Source organism: Apodemus sylvaticus, chromosome 1 (genome assembly GCF_947179515.1).
Source record: "Apodemus sylvaticus chromosome 1, mApoSyl1.1, whole genome shotgun sequence".
Taxonomy (NCBI): Eukaryota; Metazoa; Chordata; class Mammalia; order Rodentia; family Muridae; genus Apodemus; species Apodemus sylvaticus.
This window is the reverse complement of record NC_067472.1, coordinates 56,477,584-56,498,712: the sequence shown is the minus strand read 5'-3', so window position 1 is coordinate 56,498,712 and position 21,129 is coordinate 56,477,584. Positions and strand designations below refer to the sequence as shown.

Genomic DNA, 21,129 nt, shown 5'->3' with positions numbered 1-21,129 from the left:
GGCAATATGACTAGCTAGACTATCTAGAATTGGCAAGCTCTGGGTTTGGTGAGAAACTTTATTCAACAGAGGGGAGAGTGGCTAAGGGAGCACCTAGTATCATCCAGTGACAGCTTCAAGACTCCACATGAATTCACACATGTATCATGTACACATGTGAACATACATACATACACATGCAATCATACCACACACATGCAAAATTCAATGAAGACACAAATAAATGAACAAATTAAAAAATGACTAGAATGAGGCCACACACCTGTCCAGTGCACCCTAGAAGCAACTATGGGAATTGGGAAGATTTCCAAGAGGAAGGAAAGGTCTGTGGTAATGCTGAGCCACCCTTATGGATGCAGTGACACATGACCTTAGGACACAGTGTAGAGAGTGACCCATGTTCATCTCTTTCTGGAACATGTAGAGTCATGGGTACAAGTTGGTAACGGATGGAAATTCTCTACTCCTGGATTGTTCTATAGGATGGCTCAGAGTGTGGGCAGAGCATGTTGACCCAAAAGCAGGGATGATGGGCCACAGAGAATGTCTGCTTAAAGATCTTGATGGAGAGCCCTCTTTCCAAAGGGCTGCTGAGGAATTTCTTTCACTCCAGAACCCAGTCTGTACCCATGGCAAGAGGTGCTGGAACCACATTTGGAGAATTCTTCTCTGCTTACCCCCAAGACCCTGCTCTGGAGTTGCTGCCCTCACCCAGGGCCTCGTCAGTGCCAACCCCTTTATCTGAATTTTCTGAGACTTCCAAGAGAAACTTCTTTGTTCCTGTTGCTCCAGCATTATCTCTTCATAACCCCTTCACACTGTGCAATATCTGGAACTCTTTCAGATTGTCATAACTCAAGGAGTGCTACTGGCATCTAGTAGGTAGAGGCCAGGAGTTGAGTCATCACTCTAGTTTGTAATATAGCCCCACAACAGGAACCATCTGACCTCAGATGTCAGAGGCGCCTGTGGGAAGATACTCTCCACATTCATCCAAGTGTGTAGACAGCCAGATGACATCCCAGGACTTGAAGAATCCTGTTGTATTCATACGGGTGTTAGAGGGTAAGGAGTAGGCCAGGGACATAATGTAAGAAATGACCCCCATTAGACTGGGGGTGTGTGGTTCAGTGACAAATACTGATCTAGCATGCACAAGGCCATGGATTCCATCTTTAATACAGTGTGGGGGAGTAAAGGAAGCAGAAATGACATGGAAGATGGTCAGAGTCCAGAGTGCTACAGGTTCATTAGTTTCCTTGTGTGACTGGAGTGGCCTGCCTCCAAATCATCTCCTGTTAATTATGGGAGTGGGTCAAAGGCTAATTCCAAAACCTCCTGGTTTGGATGATCATCCCTGGAATCATTTAAATGGTCTTGGAACACAGCAATTGGGACCAGAGGAATTCTTAGTGACACAACATGTTCTTGAGGCTATTTTGATAGGTAGTCCTCTTGGGGGACCTTGGCAGGAACAATTGATTACCCCTGAGGGTTCCTTGAGGTTTAGTTTTTAATCCTATACTCACTCACCTTTCATATCCCCATATAATTCCAACTACTACATAAGAATGTGCAAATCCTCTTATCTCTAGCCAACACCAAACTGAAAGACAAACTGGCTACCAAAACATGGCGTGGTGTCTCTCTTGATCAGCTCAGATGGTGCCTTTTCTCAGTACAGATACTTTCAGAATTTCTTCTGGGTCCCAAGAATGGAGTTCATCAAGGACCAGTTCCCCAGGGAATAGAGTCTATAATAATAGGATGACCCTGGATCCGATCCTCAAGGATCAAGTCTCCAAGGCTGCAGTCATCAAAGATGGCGTTCTCAAACAGAATCCCTTACAGAATTCTCAAAGATGAATTCCTCAAGGATGGAGTCCTGAAAAATGGAATCTTCCAGTTCTCAAGGATATTCCTTCAAGGATAGAGTCTTCAAAGATGGAGTCCTCAAGAATGCAATCTCCCAAGACTGCAATCCTCAACGATGGAAGTTCTAGGATGCATTAATGATGCATTCAGGACTCCAAGGATGCAGTCCTGAAGGATGGGATCCTCCCAGATGTAGTCCTCCCAGATGTAGTCCTCCACGCGTGGAATCTCCACAATGAAGTCCCCTGTGTACTGAGTGAAGCACCCACTCAATGATAGAGTCCCCAACACATTTGGATTTCCTATTCTCTTGCCTCCTATCCCTCATAGCACACAGCCTGTCTCAGATCCTAGATTTGCAACTTTCCAGACCTGTCTACACTGCCTTTCCTTGTTCTTCCCGTGGGAGCTTTCCAAAGCTTTTCCAAACAGGCCACGCATTCACCCTCTGTTGGCAAAGTCTAAGAGCTGGGATTTGAGTCAGATAGTTGTTAGTCAAGTTATGCAATCCCTGAGCTTCAGTTCCCCATAGGCCAAGTGGGAAGGAGCTGCTGGTGACTAACTGGATGTAGTGGAGGTCTTACCACACGCACTGCCTGGCCTGATGTGGCCGCTGAAGGGCTCCTGCCGCCATGATCATTAGCTGTGCTTCTTTTTCTTCAACTGAAATGGCTCAAGCTCCCTTCAGTCCACCCCAAAGCCAGCTCTCTTCTTTCCTCTATCGAGTCCATGAAAAGTTGTATTTGGCCCTCTCACATTTTACCTGTGTGCTAATATTTGTGACTATTTATCTCTACATCCAGGTTGTAAACAAATTGAAGGTCTAATACTAGTAACTATTGACCCTATTAGTTATTTTTCTATTTTTTTTCCTGGTTCATCTGGTTTCTTTCAGGAAGCCTTTCCATCTTTTAGACACAGTATAAGGATGGAGACCGGGGCCCTGCACAGACTAGACAGGGACTGTATCACGGAGTTAAATACCCAGCCTGTTCATCTGATCTCCTCCATAAACCCAGTTGAACAGATTTGGAAGTGAGGATCCCAACCAAAATGAGCAGATCAGCTGCTTCAGACGAACTCTGTCACTGGGTATTGTGGCGCACGCCTGTCATCCCCAAAGTCTGGAGACTGAGGCAGAAGGATTGCCATAAGTTGGAGACTCTGTTTCAAACAAAAACAATGCCTGAATATCTTCTGTCTTCCTAAAAGAGCTCTGATCTGCCTCACAAGGGTAGTGCAGCTTGTCCTGCTGTTGAGTGCTGTCCTGTCAGGGTGTCTCTCAAACTGCACTGGGATGTATCTTCATGTTCAAGGGTCTCACTTATCACCTAGTGGTGTGTATGTGTGCGTGTGTGTGTGTGAGTGTGTGTGTGTGTGTGTGTGTGTGAGAGAGAGAGAGAGAGAGAGAGAGAGAGAGAGAGAGAGAGAGAGAGAGAGAGAGAGAAGACATGGTCTCACGTAGCTTTGGCTGGCCTTGAACTTGTCATGTAGTTCAGGCTGGCCTCAGAGTCACAGAGATCCACCTGCTTCAGTCTCCCAAATGCTGGGATTAAAGGTCTGCACCACCACACGTGGCTTTACTGAATTTTTATAAAATTCTGTGAAGGGGAGCCCTGACTTCCATTTTTTCTGATGAGAAAAATTAGACCTAGAAGACAATCTGTCTGGTTGGCGTTAGGAGGCCTTGGAACTTGAAATCGGAATCAAAGCCACTTCATTTCTTTGCTTCCACAGGTGTTTGCTGGCTTGTTCTCCATGCAAAATGCACAGAGGCTGTAGTCCTCTGGGCGTCTGACGTCCCTGGACATTCTCAGACGTCAAGACCTTTTAAACAGTTTGAGCCTCTTGACTCAGGGAGTGAGGGAGGGCGCCCCTTCCTTCATCCCAAGCTGAGCTTGTGCGAGCTCACAGGCTGTCCTCAGCGCAGACGGCTGCATTTCAGTCTGTAGTGCTCTCGGCATCTTTCTGGGGCTAGGATGCACTCAGGGTTCATGGTGGAGATCGGGCATAGTCTTCTCCGAAGCCGTTTAGCCATGGCAAGTCCTCTTGCTTTAATGACTCATTCCCCTCTGTCTGGGGCACCTTCCTCATGCCTGGCATCTCTACACTTGTGCTTCTGGGCTCTAGAAGTGGATGAAACATTAGGGTTTACTTGCTGGACTGAAACATCAGTTCTATAGATCTGGGCCTTTGTGTGTGGGCCACCGTACCGCAGGAAGCGCCTCTAATGGAAGCTCCATTTTAGTATTGAACGGTGGGTACCCCACAGTCACCTTCATCCTCCACTCTTAGGTCTAGAGGGCTCTGTTCTCATCTGCCCCAACCCTGCAGTTTCTTGGGAGAGTCTGGATCTCTTGACAGATTAGTAGGCAGCCTGGGATTTGAACTCACATCTTTCCCCTCTCTGTCCTGGCTTTAACCTACTGTTCTATCCATCAACACTAGAACTTCCTTTATGAATTCTGCTCCCCTACTACTATGTTATTTTCTGTAGCCAGTCAGAACAGTTCTTGGATTTTTACCTGTAGTGTCCTTACCCCAATCTTGTTCAAGTGCTACAGTGACATCAGACGACTCAACTCTTGGGGTACCATCCTGACTGCCCTAAGTTGATTGCTGATTGCTCCGACTAGCTGGCCTCTCCATTTCACTACATCCTGCTAGCTGTCAGTACAAATCCTCTTGTCACGTCACAGGTTATCACCTTGCTCCAATCATTGTACGTGTGACTAGACTCTTTTTGTTTTTGTTTTTTTTAACTATGTAAACTGCTTCCCCATACCCAATAATATTGGCTACTCAGCACTTCTAGCATCTAAGTATTGAATTCTGTTATTTTTAATTATACGACTCCCTTGTTAATCGTCTTAATCAATTACTCCTGTGGCCACTGGTTACAAGAACTCTTTAGCTAACAGTTCCCCAGATCACCACTCCCCTAATCATGGTCTCAAGTCTGCTGCTCAGTATTTAATGGGCACCAGGCAGCTACATCCCTCTGTCTCTGAAGATGAGATTCTGAAGGTAGATATTGTCTTTGGCAGTGGGAGGGAGAATGGAGGAGAGAGGTATGCTCTTTAGAGATGGTGTAGAAGAATGTGGCTTATAGTTTGGAGAAGATAAGGGGATGCTGAGGTCCCAGGGCTTCTCTGTACTTTTTCCTGTGGGTAGAGGGGGAGTGAATTTCTGGCTCTAGTTGTGGGAAGTGGAGGTCCAGGGGTCTGTGGGTGTCCATGGAAGGAGCCTGGTTCCTGGGAGACCACTGCCTGTTCCAGGGTAGCTGAAGAACTCAGGGGAATTTGGGAGGGGCTTAATGGGGCCTCTGGACAAGTCAAAGTGGGCAGGCAGGGGGAGCCAGCTAGGTGTGGGACCTGGGATGAAGGGGCAGAGGGAGGAGGGTTTGGCATGGTGTGATCATGAGCCCTCCGCAGTCTGTGGAAGGCTAGCTTCACTTCCCCAACCCCACTGGGATGGTGTCTGATTCTCCAGGTCTCAAGGAAACAAACAATGGAAGGGGGAGCCCCTCTTCCCCAATGATCCCTGGGTCATTTTGCCCATCCTCTGTCCCCAGGAAAAGCAGATACCCATGTCTCCTCCCATGCTGTCTTTGGACTCCAAATGAAATTGCCTCCTGTCCTTGCCAGTCCTGTGATTAGGGGCGTTGCCCACTTGTCTCTTAACTTGCCAGCCAGCTGGCCTGTCACCAGCCGGTTAACCCATTAACCCGACATGTCCACTGGTCAGCCAGTTGGCCAGCACCATTTCATTCCTCAGCCAGTGCTCTGGAAAGCCATCTGGGTGACCAGTCGGCCAACAAAGCCATCCATCCCCTCCTGAGTCAGGGCCACTCCTTCTCCATCCCACGCTCCCCTTCCCTCCCCTAACTCCCTAACCCCTCAGCTGTAGGACCTACTAATCCCGCATACTGGGTCTGCTTCTTCACCCTGCTCCTCCTCCCCCATTCTGTTGGAACCCCCCTCCCCCCGTTGCCAACTCTGTGTGTGTTACTAACACGCTTATAACCCAGGGGACCAAGGGATGGGCAGGGACAGGTGGGGCCAGGTATGAGTGAAAAACCGAACTAACTTTCTGTCTCATCTGCGGAATGTCGGCCATCTTTAAGTCTCCGCTTTCTTGGTCCAGTTTTATTTTTTGTTGTTGTTGTTTTCTTCTTTACTAACCAAGGTCTCTAACTGTTCCCCTTCTCTGCAGATGCCCTTCGGGTGGGGATGAGGGAGGGGAATGAGGAATCCAGAGGAGGGGCTGGGGAGGTTCCGGGAGAAGAAGGGGTTTAATTTCGTGTGTGTGCGTTCTTCCTCCATTATGATTTTTCTTTGAGCCTGTGGTGGGAGGGTGTGAGCCAGCTGTATCGCCTCTCTCCGCGAGTTTCACAGTTGGTCATTTTATTTTTCTTTTCTTTTCGTTCTTTTCTTTTGTCGTCCTTGTTTCCTTCCTTCTTTTCTTTCCTTTTTTTACACCCCTCCCCTCCCCCTCTCCGGTGAAGCACGCAGGGATTGGACACGCTATGGTAAACAAACTGCATTATCTGGTAGATATCACTCTAATTGTCTTACCGTTTGGTTTGCCGTGGGTTTTTTAACTGTTCGATTCTCCCACTTTTGTTTCTCTCCTCACTTGGTTTTTGCTCCCTAACTGCTCTTGTTTTTTTTTTTTTTGTTTGTTTTTGTTTTTATTGTTTTGTTTTGTTTTCTTTTTCTTTTGTCCCAGGCAATCTTTAAATTTTATGTCTTCTCTTTTAGTTTCCCTTTTCTTTCCTTTTTTCTTTCTTTTTTTTCCTTTTTTTCTTTCTTTCTTTCCTTTTTTTTTTTTTGATCCAAACTCAAATCCAAAAGATGAATGGGAATCCAGGCCCTGGCCTGCGCTCCCACGTCCTGGCAGTTCCTAGCCTGAGACACCTGGGGCAGGTTCCCTTGCACATCAGCTCCGGCTAGACCAGCCCGATGCTGGACTGTTTTCTGTTACTTTCTTCTGTTCTCCCCCGAGCTCCTTGGTTTTGCTTTTTTGCTTTTGTTTTTGTTTCTCTCTTTGATTTGGTTTCTTTCTTGGTCTCCTGAAAATCCATGGAAAACACCATCCCATGACACGCTATGCTGCGCTCTCTGTCAGCTCCAGACAGGGGCCCCTCAAGTTGGGAAGACGCCTGGGGGTGCCAGCTCCAGTGCAGCCAGCTGGGCATGTTCCCCAAAGTGGTAGGAGGATGGCCTGGGACCTCCTTCAAGTTACCAGCTCATGTCAGGCTGCCCTGTGCTGGCTGTCACCCCCTACCTCCCAGCCCTGAGGATTCCCAGGTCTGTGTCCCTCACATTTTGCATGGCATGAGTGGTCTCTTCTCCCACCAGGGATAGTGTCCAGATCCCCCCACCGCTCTGCTGCTCTGACTAACACTGTGTTCCACACTGTCTTCCTTCCCCTTCAGCCCCGTCCCCTTTATGTCCCCTGCCTCTCCTGCATGGCCTCTGACAGGGCTTGGCTTCCTTCCCTGTTGAAGGCATGAGAAGAGGAAGCCCAGCGGGGATAGAACGGGGCAGCTCTCCTTGGCCTTGCCAAGCTCCTGTGTTTGGGTTGGGCTCATTCCTGGTGAATGCTGTTGTGGGTGTCAGTGTAAAGGCAGCTGGTGTGTGTTGGTGTGTGGGTGTGACTGTGTGTAAATGTTGGTGTGATATTTAGGGGTGTTAGTGGGAAGCCGTGCTGTGTGTTTGGGAGACTGCTGATTCTCTGCATGTGTAAGTGCTGGTGGCAATGGGGGCTGCAAGCTTGGATAGGTTCTGGGACCTGGTAAGGATTCCGTATGGAGGCGGGCTGGTGGGGCTCTTCAGTGCAGGTGCGATGCCTGATAGGCAGAAAGACAGAGAAAGGGTTGGGAGGGCCTCCTCCTCCTCCTCCTCTTGCCCGCCTTAGAGTGTGTGCCCTCAAGCCCTGCAGTGTGAGATCCCGTGGGATTCCCTCATGCCTGCCCAATTCCGGCTCCACAGCAGCCGGTTAGTCATTGCCTATTAATAATGCAGAGTGATTGAACACCAGGCTGGGGACCCTGCAGATGGATGTGTCTGCTCTCATGGGGTGGGAGGGGTTTGGGGCAGCTGCCTGGCTTGCCCAGCCTGCCAGGTCTGCCTGGCTGGAAGGCTAGAGAGCAGGGAGGTGTCAAGGCTGGCCCGTCTAGCCTGAGATGCCCTTTATGCCCCTCACCAGGCTTTGCCTCTGAAGCCATGTCAAGCCTTTGCTGACACATTTGTATGTGCGTGTTTTCCTTCACCCACAGAGGCTAGTGTCCGTGGCCAGTGCCTCCCCGGCCATGGCCAAGCTAATACCTTGTGCAGGCTTGCTAGCTTCCCATGAATCAAATGGCTCTTGCCCTGAGGTCTGTGCTAGCGTTTCACGGGTGCTGTTCCTCCAGTTGCTGCTTTTGTGGATTAGTTGCTACCCACTGCACTGTTCTTGAGAACCTGCCAATATGAACTTTATCAGCTGACAAGATGTCTCACCTAGTTAAGATGCTTGCCACCAAGTCTGATGACCTGAGTTAGTTGATTGCTGGAACACACACAACAGTGTGTGTGTGTGTGTGTTCTTAAAAAAAACTACACAGTAAAACAATAAAAGAACTTTCTTTTTATTGGACAGTCAACCTGTTACTCTGGGGACAGGGAGCCAAGATTATCCCAGGTGATATATCCATGTCCCTTGGTGGGGGCAGGAAGTACCACCCTAGCATAAGGAGCCAACAACCTTTCATTCTAGTCTCCATGGTAAAATGCTTACCACAAGGGCCCAGGCCAGAAAAGCTCGGTTCCCTCAGCTCCCAGCGGGCTTCTATAACAGGGTCTATGTCAAGATCAATTGAAGCAAGTTCCATCCTCTAGAAAGGAATTATAATTTCATTCAGCTTAATAAAGCGCTGGGCAATTCCCTCTGTCACCAGGGCAGGGGTGTTATGTGGAAAGTGGTTCCCTTCCTGTAGCAGACCCTGAGGAATAGACATGTCTGGTCCCACCGGAGATCCTATTGCAATCCCTTGTTAGGAACCAGTCTCAAAAATAACTTCATGAAAGCTCACAGTGCTTCAGGGATGTGAGGAGGAGAGAAGGCAAAGGGCTTACTTCAGTTGGTCAAGAAGCCAGCAGCCCTGCCCGGCTTCAGCGCTGATAAGAAAGAACCTGCTAATTTCTGAGCCTACAAGGTCCACACTTCCCTGCAGCATCAGCACAGATAGGAGAACAAATCTGTTGCCTTGTGTGTGACCTCAGAAACCCTGTCAAACCTGCCCAAGGGATTGGCTCCTTTAGGCCCAGACTGAAGTTAAAAAAAAAAAGGGGGTTCTCCAGGCTCTGACTCTCAGGATACCCCTCCTGGATTTCATGTAGTTTTGTGTCTATTTTTCTAACCCACTTATTAGGTTTCTTAGTATGAGCATTTCTTTTGCTGAGAGAGTAGAAAGAGAAGAGGCTTGCTCAGATCTCTCCACTGGTTGAGCACCATCAGGCTGATGAATGCTGGTTTGTAAAGCTAATGTTGTTCATGCATGCATTAGACTAGGGCCTCAAAATAGCTTTTGCATTTGGAGTTTCTTCAAAATTTCTTACATTAAAATATCTATTTTTATTCTATATGTATAGGCATTTTGTGCATATATATATATCCCCTATTTGCATGTTTGGTGTCCCAGGAGGCCAGAAGAGGATGCCAAATCCTATGGAACTGGAGTTACAGTCAGTTGTGAGCTGGGTGTGTGGGTGCTGGGAACTGAACCCTGTCCTTTGTAAGAGCAGCGAGTGCTCATTACCACTGAGTCATTTCCTCAGCTACCCCCACTCCCCCCACTTTTTGAGATAGGGTCTCTCTTTTTTTTTTAGCCTTGGCTGTTCTGGCACTCACTTTTTAGACCAGGCTGGCCTTGAATTTACAGAGGTTTCCCCCTGGATCTGTCTTCCAAGTACTGGGATTAAAGGCCACCGTGCCTGGCTTCTTCTTCTTCTTCTTTGTGTGTGTGTGTGTGTGTGTGTGTGTGTGTGTGTGTATTTAACCTATTCGTGTGTCTAGGAAGAATGCCATGTGTGCATGTGTGCACAGGTCAGAGGTTAATTTATAAGCGTTGGTTTTCTTTTTCCAACACTTGGGTTTGGGATAAATCTCAGGTCATTAGGTTTGGTGGCAAGCACCTTTTACCAGCTATCTTCCTGGCCAACATTTTGAATTTCATTTACACTTTATGATGCCTGGATTTTAGGCCGGAGGTTGAGTTTATCCCACTAAGCAGATGGGGAAGCTGGCGCCCAGAGGAAGCACCTCCCTTGGTACTACAGAAGGCTTTATCACTCTCAGTTAACACGTCAGATACTCAGTCGGCTGGAAACAGATAGGAGGATCGGAAGTTATTAGGCTCTTTTAAAGATGAGAGTCAGAATGGCAAAATTGTTCTGGGAAACAGCAAGTGACAATAGAGAACCTGCTATTTCCTACCTGAAGTCTTTCCCTTCGAAAATTCCTGAAGTCTGAGTTCAGGGCTGAGGCAGAGCTGTAAATACTGCCTGTGCCCAAGACAACACTAGGAGTTTAGCAGGGCTGCCACCTCTCTCGGCCTTGTTTGCTGCCCCACTTCTGCCCATACTTCCCGAAGAGGATGCTGGGAACTTTTTTATGAACTAGCTGTTCTTAACCACGACAAGCCTGTGGAGCCCTTGGAGCATATGACAGCAGTGTGGTCCACCAGGAGACGGCCCTTTGGCTCAGTGCTACATTGTCATGGCTCAAGGAAGTCCACTCAGCCACCCACTGAGTGGGTGAGGATGTTAATAACCTCGTGAGCTGTGATCATGCTAGGCCCCTGGGAATGGCTCCTGAGGGTGGTGTGAAAGTTCCCTTTTTTTCTTCATCCTTTCTTCCTGGGACACAGTGGGTATGGGACACTTGGTCTACGTGGTTTGGACTTGGATTCCCATCCCATCCAGCCTTTCTGCACTGAGGAAGAGGAGGGGCTGGCAGTTCCCTTCAGGCCACAAGAGGCCCCTTGAACCCCTCCCTGTTCCTGGAGAGCATGTGGGGATGGGCCTAGGCTCATCTTCTGGGCAGACGCCCCACTCGTCCCCCCCCTCCGGCTTCCTCAGAGCCCGCCATGTTGAGTGGGTTAATGTGGTTTGGTCCTAGGTCCTCTGCTGTGTTCTTGGGGACCTAGCTGTGTCCTCCGGGCTTTGAGGAGAGGAGTCTTCTAGGATGTGTGTGTGTGTGTGTGTGTGTGTGTGTAGATGTGTGTGGGCTGATGATTTGTGGTGAATGGCTTACGAATATATGAGGAAGACGCTCAGGTCCGATGTTTCGTTCACTGTCAGTCCCTGAACATCTTTGACCCAGTGGTTGCTCTCTCTCCTCTTCAGTGGAAGGAAGCTTCTTCCTGCGCTCCACAGCTCTCTTGCCGCCATCTTTGCTCTTCCCCATCTCCCCTGCCCTGCATGCCTTCTCGCGCGCGTGCTGGCCGCTTTTCTCTGTCTGCCTGGACAGTGCCTGCTCTTCTAACCTGCATGGCTCCCAGCTGCTCTGTGTGGCATGCTCTCCCTTTCTCCCCTCCTCCCCTGCTGGCCCCACCCCTTCCAGAAGCTTCATGGGGAGGGGTTGGGGGGCAGGGGCATCGAGAACCCCTGGGGTGGAGGGGGGCAGGGGAATTGTTCCCCTGTTTCCTGCTTTTACTAACGAACCTGCCATTTTTGTGTCTGGACTGATTTGTCTGAGGGAACAGTCGGGTTTTACTAATCTAAGCCATCTCCCTCCCTGCCTTCCCCAGACACCTTCCCCCAGTCCCTCTCTCCCCACTTCCTCTCCACCTACTGCCTTGTCCTCACTCTCCCTCACCGTCTCCCCACCTACCTGGCTGATCCCTTCCTCAGCAAACCTCCCAGTGTGCCCCGAGCTAGCCTGTCCCCAGCCATAGGTCACCCTTTCCCAATGGTGTCCTCCACGGTTGATCTGAATACAGATACCAGGCAAACTGAGATTCACCCCAGCCTGGAAGGGGATTCAGGAGGGTGTCTTGGGTCTCCATAGTCTGCTTTAAGTCAGAGCCTTCTAACTCAGATAGGATAAGGAAGGGCAACCCTGATCTCAGCAAATGCAGTGGGGTGAAGAGAGCCCACAGCCCGAGGGAGTTCCAGGATGCTGCCCTGGCTTCAGAGGCCAAGGAAAGGAGACTTCCTGAGGAGCTTTGGGATCAGGAGAGAAAGGCAGAGCATGATCCCTTATGGAAGGGGCTCTCACCAGTCCTAGGCTGCTGAGGGTTAGGGTTTTAGCTGGAGAGCCTGAAGGAGTAAAAACGATGATTCGGTGCAGGAGTCAGTGAGGGAGTCAGTGGACACGGACATGGTATAGAATAGAGTTTATTCAGAATAGGGGATGGGAGTTAGTGGTAGAGAGAGAGAGAGAGAGAGAGAGAGAGAGAGAGAGAGAGAGAGAGAGAGAGAGAGAGTGTGGAGGCGGCCGGCCATGACCACGTGGAGAGGGGGGAGAAGAGCCCCAGGGGCAGAGAGGTGAGAGTAAGTGGGAGAGCGGTGAGCAAAGAAAGAGAGGAGGAGCAAGTAGCCCTTCTTATAGTGGGCCAGATCTCTGGGGCGGGGCATACCTGGCTATTACCAGGTAGGTGTGGGGTGGAGCTTACACAAAACCCCAACAGAGCCAGCACTAGGTCTTGGGGCAACTGGACGTAGACTTTTCATGACCATGTCCATGTCCCCCGGGCTGGGCAGAGGTCATTGGGGACTTCAGGGACATGCTACGCGTGTTTGCTGGCAGCCTGGCTAGGTTGAGCCTGCCTAGGCTCGGGAACTGAATGGCAGCCCAGTTCAGTGTTTTAGGACAGCAGCAAGGGCCTGGAGGAAGAGAGTATATCCACATTGCCTTAGAGAGAGCCACTCACCTGCCTCACCTTCCCTGATGTACCCCACCCTTCCATTCTGATTCCTTCTTCCTTTCTTCCCTTCCCCTCTGCCCAGTCTAATCTCTAACCTTGTTTGCATGTTTTTGTGACTAACCTCTCTGACCCTTCCCTTTTCTACCCAAACCCCTCTTCCTAGATTCAGGACAAGGTGGAGGGGAGAAGAAATTCATTATCATGACCAGTGCTCCCCTCAAAACAAGACTCAAAAGGATTCAGACAGCCCCCTCCCAAGACACCCGTCTCCTCCTGTCCTTGAACCCAGTTCTTCTAGCACAAGGTTTGATGGTTCGCAGGAGGTTGCTTCTTCAGTCTATGCCCTGTTCAATCCCCCCCCCCCCATTCACCACGAGGCTCCAGCCGAGCATGGGGAGGAGCACTTTGGGGTCCCCTGCTCTTAGGAGTTCTATTCTACCCTTCTGACACATAATACTGAAGGCCAGGAGCTGGAAAATGGCTGGTGGCCTATGCTGCAGATTAGAATAGGGGACATCGTAGTGTGTGACTGGCAGGCTCTTACCTCAACACTTTAACTCTAAGGGGATACTTCTGAAATATATTTGGGGAGCAAGAAGGGCTCCAAGATGTAGCCTGTGGAGGTTCAGGGTGGGCTCTGCCCCTGAGCCAGGTCCTTATGGCCTCCCTGACTCCGAGAGGAGCTGGTGTTACCCCTGCCATTGGCTTCTCCCCTTCAACCTTGCTGTGAGAGAAGCCTCGCTGAGTTGTCCTGGGGACTAAACCTTGCAAGGACCAGGTGAACATTTGCTGAATTGCCCCAAAGGTGACATGTGCCCTTCCCAGCCCAGTGCACAGGACCTCTCTGAACACCAGGTACACCCCTGTTCTGCCCTTGGCATCTTGCTTTCTTGGATGAATTCTCCACCCTGGGAGGGTGTTTCCTTAGGTTAGCCCTGGCCTCACGTTCCTAAGGGTAGAACAACAAGAGAACATCCTTTACAGAGAAGGGTGAAGGTGACTGGGAGACTCAGGGCTGCTCCCTTTGTAAGCAAACTGGTGACAAGTCCAGGTGTGTAATCTCATTACGTGAGAGCAGGAGGCAGGGGGTCTGAGGCCAAGGCCAGCTTAGGCTTCAGAGCAACTGCTTTTCTCTTTTCTTTTCCTTCTCTTCTTTCTTTCTTTCTTTCTTTCTTTCTTTCTTTCTTTCTTTCTTTCTTTCTTTCTTTCTTTCTTTCTTTCTTTCTTTCTTTCTTCGTTTCTTTCTTTGTTCCTTCCTTCCTTCCTTCCTTCCTTCCTTCCTTCCTTCCTTCCTTCCTTCCTTCCTTTCTTTCTTTCTTTCTTTCTTTCTTTCTTTCTTTCTTTCTTTCTTTCTTTCTTTCTTTCTTTCTTTCTTTCTGACTCAAAATATCAGGATACCTTTGATCTTGAGTGGCAGAGGTAAGAGCCAGCCCTGAGAGAAGTCAACTCCTGTCCCGAGACTAGCAGGCTAAGGTCCTCCCCATCTCTGCTGTTACCCCAGCCAAGGCTGCAGCAAAACTGCACCAAACAGAGGGGCTGTGAGTGAGGCTCAGCACTGCTACCCAGGAAGGCAGGGGCAGGCAGGGGCAGGCAGGCTCTTCTCCCTTAGAAAGGCTGAGAAACCACCCATGTGGCCACAGCGCTGTGTTGAGACAAAGCTGAGGGTGCACCTTGCTCTCCCCCTCTCTAGTGCAGAGCCTCCTAGTGCAGAGCACCTCCCTGGACTTGCTTCCTGAGCCCACCATGGTGAGCGCCCCACGCCACCGTTAGGCTCCTGCCTGCAGAGCTTGGGCTGTGGGTCGTGCAGGGCAGGCCTTAACCACACTGAAACCATCAAATCTTGTGCTGTTCCCTCTTCCTTCTTCCTCCTCTCCACCCCTACTGTTCCGCCTCCAAGACAAGCAGACATAAAAATGGGGGTCCCCCTCCCCTCACCGCCCCCTGGTCCCTCCCTTGCCAGCCTGTGGCTCTTCCCAGGGCGCTGATGCCGGTTGTCTCCTGTCTCTCCCCCTCCTCGGGCTGGGCAGGTGACCATCTCGGTGGACGGGATCCTGACCACTACAGGCTACACGCAGGAGGATTACACCATGCTGGGCTCTGATGACTTCTTCTACATTGGGGGCAGTCCCAACACAGCTGACCTGCCTGGCTCACCTGTCAGCAACAACTTCATGGGCTGCCTGAAGGATGTGAGTAGAGCTGCGGCTGGCCAGCCTGCCCCGTGATTAGTCCGGCCCGGCCCGCTGGCCCTGGCCTCTGCTCCTTGTGAGTCTGTAGTGGGATGTAACCCCTCCTTAAAGCCGAAAGCTATCGACTCCAGTTGAGGGGCGTCATCACCCCTTTTTGTTTCTTGGACCTTGGAACTCCCTCCCCCCAGAGGCTCTTCAGAACTGTGGTCCACAGGGAAGGCTGGTGGGCACGAAGACTGAAGGCCGAAGCACGCGTCTTCACGTGTCTTCAGGCACATGTCTTTCCCTCGCCATTCTGTTGGCCAAGTCACTGGACCTTGTAAGTTGGCTGATGTGTAGATATAGGGTTGTTTCTTACGTCAGTCCTTGTACAGAACACAGACTGAAGTTAATCCATTAGAAGATAGCAGGAGCAGGACCTCAGCTGACAGACGCCTGTGCAGCACACATGCACACATGGGTTCTATCAGCACACTTCAACCAAGCCTGGTGGTGCACATGCGCAATCCCAGCTTGTGGGAGGTAGAGGCAGGCAGATAAACTCAAGGTTTATAGTGGATTTGACTCCACCTTGAGCAACAGCTGCCCGCCTTTTTGTCATTGTGAATGACAGTTGAGCTGGACCCAGGAGCCCACAGAAGGAGCTTCCTGGCCAGGGTGGGACTGGAAGACAGGACGGGAGCAATGTAGCTTGAGAACCGAGGCCTGAGCCCTGTGCGCTGCCGGTGCTGAGCTTGGGGCCACTGGGATGGGTGGGTGACGGCGGCCCATGGCAGCCAGGGAGGGGGACCCTTGGGGGTCAGACCCAAGGCTGCTCCCACTTCCTTACCCAGACCCCTCTCCTCCTCACAGGTGGTCTACAAGAATAATGACTTCAAGCTGGAGCTGTCCCGACTGGCTAAGGAAGGGGACCCGAAGATGAAGCTGCAGGGGGATTTGTCCTTCCGCTGTGAGGACGTGGCTGCCCTGGACCCTGTGACCTTCGAGAGTCCTGAGGCCTTTGTGGCACTGCCCCGATGGAGTGGCAAACGCACGGGTTCCATCTCCCTGGACTTCAGAACCACTGAGCCCAACGGGTTGTTGCTCTTCAGTCAGGGCCGGCGGGCTGGGGCTGGGGCCGGGGCCGGGGCCGGGGCAGGCAGCCACGGCTCTACCCAGAGGGCCGATTACTTTGCCATGGAGCTGCTGGATGGCTACCTCTACCTGCTGCTGGACATGGGCTCCGGGGGCATCAAGCTGCGGGCGTCCAGCCGCAAGGTCAATGACGGCGAGTGGTGCCACGTGGACTTCCAGAGGGACGGGCGCAAAGGTCAGGAGGCCTCTGGACCCTCCCTCCCCCTCCCCAGATTTCATTTCCTGCTCCTCCTCGTCCCCTCTCCTGCTCCTCCCTTGGCCCTTCTGTCATGGTGAGCAGACAGAAGCCCAGGGCTCTGGGCTCATGCTCCACTCCTTGTTTGTGACGGGAACAATCACCCCCGTCACTGTGGATGGGAGAGAGCTTCGCGACTGGAAACACTGACATCACACCTAACGGAGAGATGTCGCAAAGCCAGGAGTAGTGGCTCATGCCTGCAATCCCAGCATTCGGGAGGCAGAGGCAGGGGGAACACCATAAATTTGAGGGCAGTTTGAACTATCCAGGGAGGTCTAGACCAGCGGGAGTTGCATAGTGAGGAGACACTGTCTCAAAACAAAACGAAGTGTTTTTCTAGCCGCTGATCCCTTTTATTCAGAGTCTTATTTCTTTAACTTAACAGGAATTGGCTTTCCCTCACTGTCTGGGAGGGGTGCTCCTAGGACCCCCAAAGACACCTAAATCCCTGCTGTTCAAGCACCACATAAAAAGACGTGCAGTATTGTGTGTCAGCCGTACATATCCTCCTAATTTGTTATCTCTAGAGTCCTCAAAATGCCTAATGGAAGGCAGGCGCTGGGGCAGGGGATTGCACAATGCTTAGGTTCCAGGCATGGTGGGATTCTACTGTAATCCCAGTACTAGGGAGGCAGGAAGATCAAGAGTTCAAGGTCACGTTCAGGTACATAAGAGGTTTGAGGCTAGCTTCGGCCTTCTCAAGAGAGAGAGAGAACATAACACTATAGAGTAGTTACATAGTTTTATGGTGGTCATTAAGTTGTTTGGTGAATAAGGACCAGCAGTATCTGTGTGTGTTTACTACAGACAGTTGGTCTCTGAAATATTTCCATCCACATTTGTTGACTGAATGCAGAGCCAGAGCACACAGAAGCTGCCTGGTTTTCTGGGCACTAACGGTGTGTGGGCTGACAGACTGGCCACCTCCTTCTGGCCATCACAGATGCACTGACTAGGCCACCACACCTGCCTGGCCACGAGGGTTCCAAACAAGGGAACAGCTGGCTGGCTGTAACTAGCCAGGCCTCACCCCAGGCAGCTTCCAGGGTTGGCTGACATTGGATACACTCGGAGTGCGAGTGCGACTGTGCACGACTTTTCGGAACTTCTGTTGTGCTGGCCGCCCTCTCTTCCACCCTTCCCTTTTGGCCTCCCGCTCTCAGCTCTTGTTTTCTGCCTGCTAATTCCCTTGTGCTTGCCTCCATCTTGTTGAACCCAAGAAAGAGAATTGATACAAATGAGGCCTGACACATTATCCAATTTAAGTGCTTATCAACGTCAACTAAATGTTCTCCTTCCAGCAGCCGTCACCACTGCTGGCCTGCGAGTCAGCTGTGACCTCCTCTGCTCACTGCCTGGGAGGAGGGGACTGCCAGGCTCCCAGAAGTGAGGCCATGACAGCATTTCCTACCTCTCCCCTACTGCCCCTCCCCCACCGTCCACCCGGAGAGCCAGAGAAAGGCCTGAGAAAGGACTTGAGCCCCTAGCTCTGCCTCATGCTGACCGGCTTAGGGTCCCACACAGGTGGCCGGCGACCCATCCAGGAACTTGGGGTGGCTGTTTCCACCTTCCCTTGCTTTTCCTGCATCCCCACACCCCAGTGCTGACTGACAGTTGAAGCCTGCTCCTGCTGAGCCACACCCCAAATTCCTTTTTCCTGTTTTTGTATTCATTTAACTGCGGCCTTTGTGCCACAGCACCTGTATAGAGGTCCGAGGACATTCTGGGAGCTGCTTCTGGCCTTCCACTTTCTGAGAAAGGATCTCTCTTGTTTCTGCTGTTTCCCACTGTAGCCCAGGCTAGCTGGCTTCTGGGTGATGGTGATTGCCCTGTGTCCACCTCTCATCTGGCCATAGGCATACTGGGGTCTTGGCCATGTGCTTCACATCTTCTTGTCTGTGGGTTCAGGGGACACAGCTTGGTTTACCCACCTTGCACAACCAGTGCCTGCTCCCTGGCCTGACTCTGCGACCCTCCCACATTATCTGGCTTTTGATTCTTTTTGAAACGATGGCAAATGGCACATCACACAGATTTCCAGTCTTTGTCATCACTCCCGATGGAGCACTGATTACACTCATGTTGCTGCACAGCCCTCACCGTGGTCCAGGTGCAGTTTTCCCATCTTCCCACACTGAAGTTGTCTCTATTAAACATAAGCTCTCCTCTCCCTGTCCCCAGCCTTGGGCCTCTATCTCTGTTTGAACCTGACAACTCTGGGTTGTCACACGGTACTTCTCCAGCCTCGTCTTTCTCCATCTTCATGTGTTCGTGTACATGCTTATGCATGTGTGGAGGTACACATATGTGGGTATACATGCTTACGCGTGTGTGAAGGCACACATATGTGGGTATACATGCTTACGCATGTGTGGAGGCACACATGTGTGGGTGTACATGCTTACGCATGTGTGAAGGCACACATATGTGGGTATACATGCTTACGCGTGTGTGGAGGCACACATGTGTGGGTGTACATGCGTGTGAAGATCCAAGGCTAATGGAAGAAACTGCCTACTTCATTCTTTCAGTCAAATCCAAAGCTCACAGATGTGGCCAGCCAGCCTCCTAGGGGACTGCTTGTCTCTACGTTCTAAGGGTGATATTATAGTTGGGCTAGCACACCCACCTGGCATTTCTGTGGTTTCTGGGGATTTGAACTCTGAGCCTCACACTTATACAGCGAACACCACAGAGCCAGCTTCTCCTTCTTTCCCTCCCTCCTTTCCTCCCTCCCTCCCTCCCTCCCTCTCTCCCTCCCTCCCTCCTTCCCTCCCTCCCTCCCTTCCTTCCTTCCTTCCTCTCAATACAGAGTCTCACACATAGTCCAGTCTAACTTTGGAATGACTTTGGGATGGAGAGCCTGTTGTCCTAGCCTTCCAGAGTGTTAGAGTCTCAGGCATGCACCACTATACCCAACCTGTACATTTGTCTTCTTTTTTTTAATGACTTATTTATTTCTCTTTGCATGCATTGGTGTTTGCCTGCACATGTACCTTAGGGTTCCGGATCCCCTGGAACTGGAGTTACAGACAATTGTGAGCAGTCATGTGGGTGCTAGGAATTGAGCAGTGGTCCTCTGGGAGAGCAGCCAGTGCTTTTAACTGCTGAGCCGTCTCTCCAGGCCCTGCGTTTGTGTTCTTATGCCCAGCTGTTTGAATGAGTAGAGTGTCTTTCCTGGTTGTCTGTGTGGCAGTGAGTCAGAACTCCCTTCCTCTTGAACACTGAATAGCACTCGGTGCTGTGCCCACATCTTGTTTATCTCTTCTTCTGTGAATGAATGAGTCAGGTGGCTCCTGTTCCACCCTGGGGAGTGACTCTGGAGCAGAGGTCAGAGTTCACTTCAGTTCCCTCTCCAAAACTCTTCCTTTCCTCCCTTCTTCCTCTCAGCACAAATCTCTTGCTGACTCTTGTTCCAGAGTGAGCCAAAAGATGGGTCACGGCAGGCTCTGGGGCCTCTGGCCATAAATAGGGATACAGACGATCACAGGAGACACATTTGGGACCAGCGGGACCCCGAAGAAGGTGATGACTTGTCAAGAGAGAACAGGAGGCTTGGGGCCACAGTGTTGACGAGCCCAGGGCTGGTGGCATGGCTCATCAGGTAAAGGCTCTTATTGATCACACACACACACACACACACACACACACACACACATGCGCGCGCGCGCGCGCGTGCGCGCGCACGCATACACTCACATACACACAAACACACACACATAAACACACACACACACGCATACACTCACACACACAAACACACACACACACTCACATGTACACACATGCATATACTCACACACACAAACACGTGTGCACACATGCACACACTCACACACACACTCACACACACAAACACACATGCATATACTCACACACACAAACACACACACATATACTCACACATACATGCACACACACACACAAACACATGCGCACACATGCACACACACACTCACACACACACAAAACCACGCACACACACATGTATACACACACACACACTCACACACACACAAAACCACGCACACACATGTATACACACACACACACACACACACACACACTCTAGCATGTGGAAACAGTTCAGCACGCTGCTCTTTCTGAGGATGAGAGTTCCTCAGCTCCCTGGATTCAGCTCCAGGGACCAAACTCCTTCTGTCTTTATAGGCATGTCCACACATATACACATAATAAATAATAAAACAATCTCTTAAACAACAGCTTGGGGTTGCAGATGACCTACATTTGGTTCCCAGCACCCACATGGTGGCTCACATCCCTTCATACATGCGGGCACACACACATATACACGTAAGGCAAAAATAAAACATATTAAAAACAAAACAAAGCAAACCAGTACAAGGGAGCCTGGGAGAGCATCTCTCGTCTTTGGGTCAGGAAGCTTCTGAGGGAGGGACTGGGACTGGCTTCAGGTGGGAGCTGTGTCTGTAGAGGGGGTTTGACCCTCCCGTTTGTGCCCACTGCTGTCTCTGTGTTCACATCCAACCTTCAAGCCCTTCCCTCCCTCTCAAGGGCCCCGGCCACGCCCACGCCTAAGATGCCCAGCAGCTCCTCAAAAGCTTTGCTTTTTATTTTCATGTTTTATTTTTTAATTTTTTTTCTACACAGGATCTCACTGTGTAGTCAGGGTGGCCTCAGGCAGTCACCCTGTCTCTGCCTTCTGAGTTTCAGAGCCACGGGTGTGAGCCACCGGACTTGGCTACCACTGCACAGCCACCACCGCCACCCGCCTCCTCTTCTTCCTCCTCTTCTTT

The 21,129-nt window shown here is 50.7% G+C and overlaps 1 protein-coding gene across 1 annotated transcript in view; it reads left to right on the top strand.

Moving 5' to 3' along the window:
* Positions 1 to 21,129, top strand: part of Nrxn2 (neurexin 2) — a 103,159-nt gene that overhangs the window by 28,179 nt on the left and 53,851 nt on the right. The window contains exons 6-8 of the mRNA XM_052191372.1: positions 6,383 to 6,406; positions 14,818 to 14,979; positions 15,832 to 16,288. Of these exons, the coding sequence (XP_052047332.1) occupies positions 6,383 to 6,406; positions 14,818 to 14,979; positions 15,832 to 16,288 (643 nt within the window). The remainder of the gene's footprint in view (positions 1 to 6,382; positions 6,407 to 14,817; positions 14,980 to 15,831; positions 16,289 to 21,129) is intronic.